Raw genomic sequence first — 12,661 nt, 5'->3', positions numbered from 1 at the left:
ATGCCCAAATGGATTGATTCCGATGACGTAAAATAGAACGGCCACGGAAAACGCCCGCGCGAAGCTCTGATAAAATATGCCGACATTAAATATTACCAGAAGTAAATGAACCAAAGTTATCAGACTGCTATACTCCCCATGTTGGAGGCGTTTTCCTTATGAAGTTACAATTTTACCTCGAATTTGAAATTTTGCGCGCTCCTAGCCCGAAAAAAAGTTTTTGTTTTTATGAAACCATTATTTATACATATAAATAGCTATACCAACAATTCTCAAGTGCAATTTATCACGTCAAAAGACGGGGATGGAAATTAGCTTTTATTTGACTCGATTTTCTCATCATTTTCATAAGGAAAACGCCCTCCCATTCTGAGCGCTATTTCAATAACTTCGGTTCATTTACTTCTGATATTACGATAGAAGCGTTCTTCTCTCTATACCATAAGTGGAAAATAATGATGAATTATTGAACCGGAAGATAAAAATAACTATTATAAACACTGGTTCCATTTCGGAAGTTAGTTTTTTTCGAATTTCAAACCTAAACGCGTGAACGCTCGTATTTCTCGCCATCAAACTAGCCAACTATTTTGCCAACGGAAAGGGTAGGAAGGGACGAGTTTCCTGTTCGGGAACTTCCTATTTTACGACAGACTATCATTAACCACATTCTTTCTGTGCCATATTTATCTACATTATGTTACTTATGTCTATACTGATAATGATATTCGCTAGAAACGCGTACAGGGCCCCCACTCAAATCTTCAATTTTTTAATAGGAGAATTAGGATTATATTTCTAAAAATATAGGACTTTATAGGACTATTTTTTCAAAATTAAGAACTATTTTTTCAAAATTATAGGATTTTATAGAACTATTTTTTCGAAATTATAGGATTTTATAGGACTATATATGCTATTTAATTTACTAACTTTATGCATTTAAAAATAAAATCCATATTTAGTGAAATAAATCTTGGATTTTCAATTACAACATACCCGGCCAACTGTTTAAAGGCATTAAAAGTCGCTAGATGACTAGGGCCTAAAGTGGTGCCTTGGATATTAGCCCAGCTGATTATTAAACTATTTAACCGTTTTATCACAAAACTATACTAGTTAACAATAACAACTAGTTAACAATAACAACTAGTTAACAATAACAACTAGTTAACAATAACCAAAGTATAGACTAGAATGACTTTTATATAGTAATTTATCCTAAAGTTAAATCTAGCAATTTCACTGACATTGTGAGTGTTGGGATCTGAAATGGGCAAATTATCAAAATTATAGGATTTCATACGAAAATAAACTATACTACGAAGAACATTCGCGTATGATATCTGTTATATTCGTAGCTTGCGCCTGCAATAAACAAGGATCGGTACGGGACGATTGCGAGCAGATGACCGGAAGATGCGTCTGCCGCCACGGAATTCAAGGCATGAAATGCGATATTTGTCCGTCTGGAACAGTTCTCACGAACGACGGATGTACGGACGGTAAGTAGCGTCATTCATCCCTACCTCTCGCAAAAATGCTCCTTAAAACGAACCGACGGAAAAATCATCCCCTCGGATGAGCGGCGAACCTCACCGAAAGATATTCGGGATGGATGCTGCCTCCCTTTTCTCCATCCTCATCCCGGAGTAGAGTAGAGACCGCGTCCCATTTATCAGCGGAAGCTCGAGTCTGGAAGGCTGCCGCATCCATCCTTCCTTCCCCATCCTTCTTAGATATTAAATGGGTCTGTCCAAGTCCGTTTCCGGCGGAAGAGGGGGACGAGAAGATTTAGCCGGCAATCCCGGTAGCCGAAAAAGGGAGCGAAGTCGTCTTTCGTTCAGCCGGGCTCATCGCAGTTGGGTTATTCGAATCTCGTTAATGGCAGCCCGTGAGGTGTTATTAATTAAAACACGCCTTAACGATTAGGGCCGAAGGAGGCAGCCCCAAGATCTTGGACTGGCTCCAAATTTCCCAATGCGCTTTTAATGGACCAAAAAGCGCCACCTTTTTTCTCCAGCGTGAACTAACTCTCCTTCCCGTCGCGAGTTTGGAAGAGTGGCGCTGTACGGCTTTCCCCAAAAATTGTTTTTGGTACATATATATCCGACTTCCCAGCCACCCACGATTTATTTTTTTCCTCCAAAATCGATTAAGGGTTTGAAAAGTAGGACGCGCGAGCGATTGCCGTTTATGGACGGGGGGTGAAAAGAGGGGGGAGGGAAACGGCAAAAAACTAACCAATGAGAAGCGTCGATGCGAGAAACCAAAAGGCGAGAGCCCCCTTACAAATTAAACGAACTTGTAATTACTTTTAAGCCGAAACCCTCTAATTAAAAACGGCGCTAATAAAGTGCCACGTATAAGTCTGAGGATATTGGGAAATGGGGGCTCCCCCCCCCCCCTCTTTCTCGCCCCAGGATCGGAGTCTAGGCTGGAAAAGTTACCCTTCATTCTATTATTGAGGATGTTTTGAGTCCAAGTGTCGGCTTGAAAGCGCAGGGCGGTTGTGGTAGAATTTTGATTGTAGAATTAAGGATTTCTTTCCGTTCTGGTTTCTTCCTTGGCCGGCAACCCTGGAATTTGCGGCGCAGCGTCAATAGCCTATCCGGTTCCTGGTACATGCTCTCAGTTGAGATGTCGCTTCGGAGCCATATGTCAGGAGAGAGGCCACGGGAAATCTCAATGCGTCTGCGACATACGCTGTAATCCCGAACCCAAAAATCCCGTCTGCGGCTCCGATGGTGTCGCCTACACTTCCGAATGTCAACTAAGAATATTCAGCTGCAGGTACCAGAAGCAAATTAACATTCGCGCCTTCGGATTGTGCAAAATAGGTAAGAGCCGATATTCCCGCTCCACGGATGTTCTTGGAACGAAGGAAATCTTCAGCGTAATTATTTTAAAACATTTTGTGTTTTGTCCATGACCCAAAGTTGATAAATATATTTCATAACTGTGTCAGCTCTCAATCTTTTGCGTGTTCAATTTTTACTGAGAGTAATTTCTAGAATTACCTTATATTTTTGGTGTACTTGACACGAAGTTATTAGGCGTAATAAGTGTTCTTTGCCTCATCATTTTATAGCGTTTTCCATTTGACTGCTCTCGAGCACTCTAGATCGCTCTGATCAACATTTTATGTTCCATTAGCGTACTCGGAACTGCTCCGATCAAGTTTCGCGTGTTCCATTTCACGCTCTCGGGTGCTCCGAGATCGCCCAAAACCGATCTGCCGATTTCGACAGATCAACGGATCGCGATCGAGATCGGAGCAAATTTTCGTGTGTTCCTTTTAGATTTTTTGGCAAAATAGCAGACCAAGACGCGAAAATTCAAATTACAAGCATGTTCATGGAATGTTCCATTTGCTTTTTTACTCTAGTCGATTGGGGCGAGATCTATGACGTCAGAGACAGATTCAGAGCGAATCTCGAGCAATCAAATGGAAAACGCTATTAGTGAGCGAGCGAAGGGTTCTGTGTCGCGGCGTAGGACTGGCGTGTATAATTTGTTTTAAAGACGCGTATTTTTATCGCTTGAGGCGCTAATATTTTCGGGTTTGATGTCAATCGAAACATAGTTATCAGTAATTATTTCGACTAACTGACACACTTATGGAATTAATTGTAGACTTATGGTTTTACAAAAGGAAATTAAAGGGGCTCCAAAGCTCGGTGGCAATAAAAAAGAAAATTGAGCATGCTTTTCCTTCCCCCCAACAATTCACTCGGCCTTGGCAGAGGCGGGCAGAGTCAACCGTAAATTTCGCACTTTACCGACTTAACACACATTTTGCCACCGAACTTTGGAGCCCCTTTAAGTCAATCACGGAAGTCCCTCGTTCCATACGCTGTAAGTGTCTACTTAAAACGTGTATTTGACGCCTAACTTGACACTTCAGACGGTGTAGAACCGACTGTCGGCCCCGTACGACGCTCTACGATACAGAAATCCACGTCGGAACAGTACGAATCGCGATCAACGAGGGACATTACGTTCGGCTTATCAGAAGGTCTATTCCTGAGCACGGGGCCCACGACGGCAAGGCCTTCAATCGATGGTAATACATCCATACACGGTAATATTCGCCCTCCATCCGATCGAAAACACGCGCCAAAAGTAATCGTTTTCTATCTAGCCTTGCAATTCGAAACACCGGGCTTCTCCGGACGATCCTATTTGGAGTTGCAGCGACTGCACGCGTACACCCGCCTCTCCCTCGAACTGGAATTTAAATCGTACGCCAACGACGGCATTCTACTCTACAACGGACAAACGCAGTCCGGCATCGGCGACTTCGTCTCGCTGGCCATTAAAAATGGATACGTCGAATTCCGGTACAAATTTCTCAATCGAAATTTCCCCCAAATACTCGGCATTCTTATTCGAGGAGTAGAAATGATTAGGGGTTAAAGGCAAAGTTGAGGATTGGGTAAAAACCACCCTTCGCGAAACGGGTAGAATCGTCTAGGTCACGCAGTCAAGTTGAGCGTTAGCGTTAAAACATTTTTCGCTTTTCAAGGTACAATCTGGGCAGCGGTCCGGTGGTGCTCCGTTCGCCTCACCGGTTGCAGACGGGGAGATTCCACAAACTGGTTGCTAAGCGATATCTGAGAGACGGAACCCTGACCCTAGACGGGAAAATCGACGTTTCCGGCCGGAGCGAGGGCGTTCTCAAGTCCCTGGATTTGGGGCAGAGTCTTTTCCTTGGATATGTTCCCATCGAGAGCAAAACGTACGAGTCTATAACGCGTCATTCTTTTTTTATGGCGCCAGCGATAGATAGCCGCGATAAGAAATGGGAAGGATCAACAACGGGGTTTTTATATCGGGTCCACTTTGTACCCGCAGGATATTCGAAAACATCGGCACCAAGAATGGATTGGTGGGCTGCATAAGACGGCTGAGGATCGGCAGTAAAGACATGAAACTCAGTTTACCCGAATCCAAAGATATCATCGGAGCCGAGAAAATAAGTGAGATTTGGCGCGGATGACCGAAATAATTTCCGGATTTAAAACGCGATTCTTTTACAGGAGAATGCGCGGATTCGCCATGCACCAGTCTTCCATGCATGAACGGAGGATCTTGCGTCGATACTCAAGATAGTTACAAGTGCCTTTGTAATTTGGGATATACCGGTAATAATGACAATTTTAAGGAATGAGAAGGGTTGAAGAATATAAACGTGTTTTAAATTCAGGAAATCAATGTGAGATTCAAAAGGATCCGTGCTCGAGCAATCCGTGTGCCAAGGGTTCAAAATGCACGTCCCGAAAAGACGGAAGTTACGATTGCGGTTGTTCTAAAGGGCCCCAAGGAAAAATATGCGATCATCGTAAGATAAGCCGCGTTCGTGTTGTACGTCCATAAACCTACCCCGTAACGTTAGTTTTAATCGAACCAGATCACAGGGAGTTTCAAGAAGTGTTCACCCCTTATTTCGACGGACAAGCCTATCTCAAACTCCCGACCCTCCAAAATGTCGGCCAATCATTCGGCATCGAAATTTGGTTTCTGGCCCATTCCAAAACCGGGATGTTGATGTACAACGGACAACTCGCCTCTGGCAGAGGGGATTTCATATCGGTGAATCTAGTGGACGGATTCGTTCAGTTCAGATACGATCTGGGAAGCGGTATCGCCAACCTTTCGTACGTACCGTACCTATTCAAAATGGCGCAATTGTACGATTACTGATCAAATAATTTGTTATTTTCAGTGGCTTGGTGGTGCTAACGTAAGTTGCGCCGCCTGTCGGCACTATTATTCGTTTGCAGCGTTAATTTGAATAAAGATAATATCAACCTCTTACCCCAGATTCGAAAAACCTCCCTCGCGCTTAGTCAATAGGGTTTACCAACTTCCTGTTGTAACTCCGAAAAAATTAACTCCACAGTTACCATGGTAATAATCTATAGATACCGTACTACACCAACCAATAAAGCGGGAAATGGGTAAATGCTTCGTTGCCAAACCGTCAACCAGAAAGCTTTGTATTCGAATCTAGGCCATGAGCTCTATATTCGGTGGCGGATTAACAAATAGGATGAGTAGAATTAAGCCCAGGGGCCTGGAGCTGGCCCAAAAGGTAAGGGTTCCATCCGAGACCAATCCATAGCAAGGTCAAGGGGCCCAAATAAAGCTTGAGCTTAGGGACCCGGGTGGTAGTTAATCCGTCACTGCTTAAATTATCTTTGATTTGAATGATAATAAACGTGATTCTTACAGGAGTCCAAGCCCAGTGACGCTGGAAGAATGGCACACCGTTTTAGTTACCAGGATAAGTCGTAAGGGAACTCTACAAGTGAACGACGGTCCCGTTGTGACGGGGGAGTCTAAAACACCTTTGAGCGAGCTGAATTTGGATCAACCACTGTATTTGGGCGGTTTCAAACATTTAAGTATGGTTAACCCCCATTCTGGTATTGTAACCGGACTCAGTGGGGCCCTCCAAAGACTGATTGTCAATGGTGATATCTGGGACGCCTTACGGTCCAGGGCTCACGAGGTTCATCAACTCGGAAAGTTCACCGGGCCACCATGTGGGGAGAGACCCTGTCTCAACGACGGTGTCTGCGTACCCGAGTTGAACGAATATTACTGCCGATGTCCACTAAATTATAGCGGCCTCAAATGCGAAAAATGTAAGCTTCAGATAATTTAGAGCCGGTAAGCGCTGATAACCGGCTGAAACCTTTCGTCTTTACCAAAGATATTCAGAATGGTGGGAGGGACTACTCCATCTCGCTTGATGGTGCTATAAAGCTGTCTTTCTCTATGAAAGAAAAAGACAGGTAACGGATAAGTAAATACATTTTGCCGGGTTTGAACGATGGTTTAAAGTGGATTGCGGAATCAAGAATTTTAACCACGCTAATTAGGTATAACAATACCGTTTCAGAGACGCTCAAAGTACAAATCGCTTCGATATACGATTCCGCACAACAAGCTCAAATGGCCTTTTGTTATGGACGCATAAAGGTACAACGGTCAGAGCCGACTATCTCTCGCTGGCCGTCAACGGGGGTTACGTCGAGCTCAGTCTGAATCTGGGGAAGCAAAGAGACCTTCTCGTCATTAGGAACCCCGTTAAAATTGACGATGGTCTCTGGCACGTAGTGTCCATTAACAGGTATTAAGTTTTACACTTACGTAATGTAGGTATTGAGACTAATTTTTTCAATTAAGAAACAAGAGAATTGCCACCCTTCAAGTGGATAATAGTCCTCCAGTTGGTAAAATGTCCGAGCCAGGAGCAACCGAGCTAAACACCGATGGAATACTGTGGATAGGTTTGTTTAATGAACGAGGAGTAACCGCATCCCCAAATACTAACGTAGCATTTCTTGTACGTAAGAGGAAATAGTGTTATTTTTTTGTCCTATGTGGGTAGCGAAGTAAATGTGTAATTCGGATCCTGAATTGCGGTAAAAGTGGTATAAACGCTACTCAGCGGCGTTATTATCTACAACTTTAGCAAGTGGGGATTGGTAGCTACAATGATTTATAATTTATATTTATAGCTAATATTTTATTTATGTTGAATAGGTGGGAATTCCAACCTTCCACCAGGCCTTCCAAAGCCTTATTACGACCTCTTCCGTGGCTGCCTTCATTCTATATTAATGGAAGGCGAGCCAGTAAACTTAACGCAATATGTAACGTCGACGAATGCACAACCCTGCACAGAATCTTGACGTCGTAATATGAAAGGCTATATGACCATTTAAGGAAGGAGCAATGAAAGTCCTTTTCTCTCAGTCAATGATATATATGAGAATCTGGACAAGCATTCGGTACATTATGAAAAAGGAAAAATGTACCAGCACGCCGGAATATGCTAAATAATTTTACCAACTAGGAAAACACTAATAAAAGGCCAACATCATATCAAAATCCGAGAAACCACATCCTTTAAATAAATAACCACTGTTTTTAAACCAAATATGCCTTTATATTTAAAGAATTAAAGTAGGGATATATTATGTCGCCGTGCGTAATGTGGCCGAGCCCAAGTTATTTACCGAACACTCCCAAACACCCAAAAGGATTTGGGTATTAAATAGAGAAAAAATATATCGGGGTTACGCAGTGCCAAGTTACAAAAAAAAACAAAAACAAATACAAACACTTAGTGAAATCAAAAACATTGTTAGACAGTTTAATAAATTGGGACGCCACATTTATTTGGTTTGATTTTATCAAGGGGATAGTAATCAAAAAAGTTGTAAACAATATTTTAAGCTCATGGTGGATGGGCATAGTGCTGTCGCATATTTATGAATTTCATTACTATACCAATTGATATTTGGAAAATGTTAACGCATCCTCTTAAAGAACAGAGTAGCGAGGTATTAAAAAGATGATTATGTTAAATGGCTGTCAACGAATGGTTTTGTTTCCTACTAACATTGCGGGGAAAAGCTGCGATAAATAAATGGTCAAAGGCTTCCTTTTACCCATATGGAGAAGAAAAAACCCTGGTGGTATTTGTATAATAAAATACAGAAAGCTCAACCAAAAAATCATCTTTCTTTTCAGGAATTTTTTGTATAAGTCTGCGCGAGTGAGGTAAAACTTAAAAAAATGAGGAAGAACTTGATATATTTCCCTTTCTTTCTCACTACACATAACTCTGAGAAAGTGGTGCCACAATGTTTATGTAAAAATATAATTACTAAAGAGCCAAATAAACCAAATGTTGATTATAAAGAAAGAGGTATTATGGATCCATATTGTGGGGAGACTGATCGAGGGTTAATAATCAAGTTGTATTGACAAATTTTATTTTTATACAATGTGGGGGGGGGGGGGGGACAAATATATTGAAATCAACTTGCATAATTGGCATTCAGTGTCAATCAAAGAATAAGCTTTAAAGAGAGCTAAAGAATAATTCATTCATGGAGTACGTATAAACAAAATGGTTTTTTATTGTTCATAACCATCATGAGTTTAAATATAAATGGGAAATGATATTGAATGAATTGCGAAGCGAATGAATTTATGATATTGAATGTAATGTGAAGCGCATGAATTTCATTCCATCAGTTCGAGCCTCTTAAACTTGTCCACATCGTAAAACCCGGCCTTTACAATGCGTCCACCAAAGTAGCGACCATTTAGGTCCACCACAGCTGAACAAAAATATTTTCATAAACCTTTAGATTCACTTTGTTTTGGAGGATATTTTTAGTACCAAGATTCAACAGATTCCAATAAAATGGCCAATTGGCTTTTAAACATTAATATTACAACTACTGTTAAACAGTGAGCTGTGCAAATTAAGATTAATTAATTAATCTCACTTTGATTTTAGCATAATATCCCATTAAATTGCTTTTAAAAAAAATCATAAGTAGAAATGGACATTAAACTGTCATTTCTAATGTTGAGTTTGGTTTTGAGAATATTGTAGCCAAAAGTAAAATTAAAATAAACAAATTTTGACCTCAAAATCTAAATTCCTTAACATTCTCAATAAAAATCTCAAAATTATTAAACAAAACATTCAAATTGTATTTTAAAATTTGAAAGGTTTTACCTGCCATGGCTTTAGAATTTAAAATAAAATAAAATTACGTAATAAAAAGACTGGATACTTCATGGCTAAAATTTATATATTTTTATTTACATGGGCGAGCTTTCGGACCGTGGTCCCTTTTCAAGCCGAGGATTACAAATTAATGAAAAGGGACCACGGTCCGAAAGCTCGCCCATGTAAATAAAAATATATAAATTTTAGCCATGAAGTATCCAGTCTTTTTATTACGTAATTTTATTTTATTTTAAATTCAAATTGTATGTTACCTTTAATAGCTGATTCCACTCTCTTGAATTCCACGAAAATTCTAACAGCATCCTCATCTGATATATTTCCACCGGGAATTTCAAAGATGAGACATTTATGAACTTCCCCATATTTGCCACATTCTTCTTTGGTTTCCGGTTCCAAGTCTTCATCGACTTCTCCAGGTCCAACCATGTTCTATATACATATCCACAAGAGGTTGGTTTACAAAGATAAAAAATGGTATTTCCAGCAACTTAAAACAAATTTACCCTCAGTAAGACCACTTTAGATGGGTTCTTTAATATAGTCGTTATATCAGGTTGAGAAGCGGAAGGAGGACTTTGAGATGATGGAGATTCTGGTGGAACATATTCTGGAGTTAAAGGCTGGGGAGGTGGGGTATCAACTGAAATTGAGAAATATTTTACATAATAAATTTTTATATTTGGACTTTATGAAATGGATGATAATAACCTTTAGGTATATCTTTCTCGTGTATTATCTTTCCTCCACGTTTGCTGGTTTTTTCCACCTGCAAGGCTTGACTCATTCCTTGCTCTTGTTTACCCAATCCTTGCCCTTCTTTGAAACCATATTTTGCCATGATTCTGGCTGCCACTGAGCTACCAATAGTTGGTATCAGACCAGAGAAACTTGGAGGGGAGGAAGACCTAGGTTCTTTTTCTGTAATTGTTTCGGCTAAAGAGGGAGGAGGTGCGATGGCGGCACCAGCATTAGGAGCTCGTCTTGTTCTTTCTCTTTCCATTTCTTCATCGTCAGATGTCTTTCTGGCCTCTAATTCTTTCGGTCGTTCATGTCTCTCCCTGTTTCTTCTACTACTTCTATGGCTATCCCTTTCTTCAGCATCCCTTCTCTTATCCTCCTCTCTGTCTCGTTCTTTCTTTTCGCGTCTTTCCCTTATTATTTTTTCATAATCATTGGGCCAAAGAGGATCATATTCCAAACGAAGATCCCAATCACCGCCCAACATTGACGTGCCAGAAGTCGTAATGCTATCTCTTCCTTTTGGAATAACAACCGGAGGTGGTGGCATTTCATCAATTTCATCTCTTCTAGATTTCAGATCAAGAACCGGTGCTAGAACTGTACCACCTTTTCGGGATTGATCGCGCTATTAGAATAAATTCATATTGTTTTCAATTTGTAAAATTTTATTATTGACAAAAGCATTTACTTTTGCTTGTGTTAAGGCTGCTTTTTTAAGCTGAAGTTGTGACTGAAGTAATTTTATCCCAGAGGACCAGCCAGCTTTATATATAAAAATAATACATTATCAAATATTGTGTCATCATAAATTGCAAGTTTATTAACCTAGCTGGTCAGATTTTTGGTCTCTGTGGTCTTTCTCTTTTGAATCCAGGCCCAATCCATCATATAGTGACATTTTCTTGGCTTTATTATATTAAATTGAAATTAGAAGGCTACGAAGGTTCAAACTTCTGAGGATTTTTCAATGGAAGGTGGAAGCAAAGCAGAAAATATAACCAGAAAATATACACCAACCATTTATCGGCTAAGAGTTTGCACGGTGCACCATATGTCACATGTCTATGGTTTGCACTGATTGTGTAAAAATTTAAAAGAGTTTATGGTGTTACCTAAAAGCCTTAGACACCAAACAACAAAATTAGATTTAGAAAGCTAAATATTTCCTCGTCCACAATACTGTTTACACGTAAATTTTACTTTTTTCCCAATCCTCAACGGATTCTGGGATGATAATCATTAGTACCTTGGATACACATCCAGCCAATATGTTCAAACCATAGAAATCAGACAAATTCCAAATAAAAATTCATAACCAACCAATCCGCCCAATGGTTTTGAAGCATTTATCAGTAACCGTACCAGTGTGACCATACTGATTAGACAAATTAGATTTATCGTGGCTTATGATCCATGTATGTTCTAATCTGGGAACTCACTGCGCTCTTTTCTGGTTTAGTGCATTCGATTTTTCAGATCTTTCTTGGACCAGTCTACAGGAGTTACCGGATGATCATGCTGTGGAGTTTATCTCTCTGAGTAATTGCTTCGAAGTCAGGTTCACTTTCACCTGATGACATCCACATACGAAAGATAAAACTATTTTTTCGGAATACACATGACGCCAGGTGAAAGACTTGTAAATAGTGTATATTTTTAAGAGAGTCCACTGGACCCGGACCCCTCCGCCGATCTATTTTTTCGACGAGTCCAGGACTCTTTCCTCTTTCTTCGCCCCCCCCCCTTGTTTAAATTTATAAGTTCTTTAATATCTCTTTATTCCTCCATATTATATTCGAAAATAAATGGCACCTAACCAGGCAAAGCCTATAAAATTTTTATTGTAATTATAAAAGAGACAGTCAGTAATTGAACTACAGCATCAAAGTTTACATATAGAGTAATGGCAGTGTGACGTCACTGCACGTCACCCATGCTTTTTCCTATAGATAAAAAATCGCGACCAAAATGGCGACCACGGTCAAAGCTACGGAGTGCCATTACTCTATTGTCATATATAATCGTGATCCGGTAAATTAAAATGCTCGTAAATATGATCACAATTAATTTAACCATTAAAGTCTTCATTCCAAACCCATAGAGCTTAAATTTTTGTTTTCTACCTTTATTCATTTTAATAAAGCAAAATTTTGGTCTTCAATGGCACTGTATTATTACTGTGCCTAATGGAATACAGAGCAAGACTATTAATTATGGACTAATAATTTCCATAGTTCGTTAATCTTAGACTAACGAAGTATGGAAATTATTCCCCACACGGGCCACACCTGTTTAAGTTGAAAGAGGTTTTTCCCTGGTAGGCCCAAGTTTTCCAAATTTTTCATTGGTCAT

The 12,661-nt window shown here is 40.2% G+C and overlaps 2 protein-coding genes across 3 annotated transcripts in view; one reads left to right on the top strand and one right to left on the bottom strand.

The window, feature by feature from the left end:
- LOC149941338 (agrin-like) overlaps nt 1-8,649 on the top strand; it is a 110,114-nt gene extending 101,465 nt beyond the window's left edge. The window contains exons 12-26 of the mRNA XM_090179459.1: nt 1,362-1,505; nt 2,598-2,840; nt 3,908-4,084; nt 4,145-4,343; nt 4,529-4,741; nt 4,858-4,982; nt 5,043-5,147; nt 5,210-5,344; nt 5,399-5,660; nt 5,729-5,746; nt 6,238-6,653; nt 6,722-6,803; nt 6,911-7,141; nt 7,198-7,301; nt 7,558-8,649. Coding sequence (XP_090035585.1) covers nt 1,362-1,505; nt 2,598-2,840; nt 3,908-4,084; nt 4,145-4,343; nt 4,529-4,741; nt 4,858-4,982; nt 5,043-5,147; nt 5,210-5,344; nt 5,399-5,660; nt 5,729-5,746; nt 6,238-6,653; nt 6,722-6,803; nt 6,911-7,141; nt 7,198-7,301; nt 7,558-7,706 — 2,603 coding nt within the window. The 3' untranslated portion in view covers nt 7,707-8,649. The remainder of the gene's footprint in view (nt 1-1,361; nt 1,506-2,597; nt 2,841-3,907; nt 4,085-4,144; nt 4,344-4,528; nt 4,742-4,857; nt 4,983-5,042; nt 5,148-5,209; nt 5,345-5,398; nt 5,661-5,728; nt 5,747-6,237; nt 6,654-6,721; nt 6,804-6,910; nt 7,142-7,197; nt 7,302-7,557) is intronic.
- Nucleotides 8,650-8,952: 303 nt separating this feature from the next.
- On the bottom strand, nt 8,953-11,388 carry LOC149941337 (splicing factor 45-like). Of its 2 annotated transcripts, XM_090177377.1 has the most exons (7): nt 11,327-11,388; nt 11,135-11,215; nt 10,998-11,071; nt 10,277-10,934; nt 10,072-10,208; nt 9,820-9,997; nt 8,953-9,146 (listed from the first exon to the last, which is right to left on the bottom strand). In XM_090177377.1, the coding sequence occupies exons 2-7, from the start codon at nt 11,205-11,207 to the stop codon at nt 9,049-9,051; spliced, it is 1,218 nt and encodes a 405-aa protein (XP_090033503.1). In that variant the 5' UTR covers nt 11,208-11,215; nt 11,327-11,388; the 3' UTR covers nt 8,953-9,048. The 2 variants fall into 2 exon arrangements, with proteins under 2 accessions (XP_090033503.1, XP_090033504.1); XM_090177378.1 differs by lacking the exons at nt 11,135-11,215; nt 11,327-11,388 and having other exon boundaries at nt 10,277-10,915; nt 10,998-11,037.
- Nucleotides 11,389-12,661: the final 1,273 nt, after the last annotated feature.

The sequence above is a fragment of the Leiobunum rupestre genome, chromosome 6 (genome assembly GCF_980474605.1).
Source record: "Leiobunum rupestre chromosome 6, qqLeiRupe1.1.hap1, whole genome shotgun sequence".
In the NCBI taxonomy this organism is placed as follows: domain Eukaryota; kingdom Metazoa; phylum Arthropoda; class Arachnida; order Opiliones; family Sclerosomatidae; genus Leiobunum; species Leiobunum rupestre.
Note: the sequence above shows the minus strand (reverse complement) of the source record. Positions and strands in the feature narration are given on the sequence as shown.

Bases quoted from the DNA above. Each gene is read 5' to 3' on its own strand.
- LOC149941337 (XM_090177377.1), bottom strand. From the start codon at position 11,207: ATGTCACTATATGATGGATTGGGCCTGGATTCAAAAGAGAAAGACCAC. The intron at 11,072-11,134 runs GTTAATAAACTT...TTATATATAAAG, and splicing joins CCAAAAATCTGACCAGCTAG to CTGGCTGGTCCTCTGGGATA. The intron at 9,147-9,819 runs GTAACATACAAT...ATTTTTGTTCAG, and splicing joins AGTGGAATCAGCTATTAAAG to CTGTGGTGGACCTAAATGGT.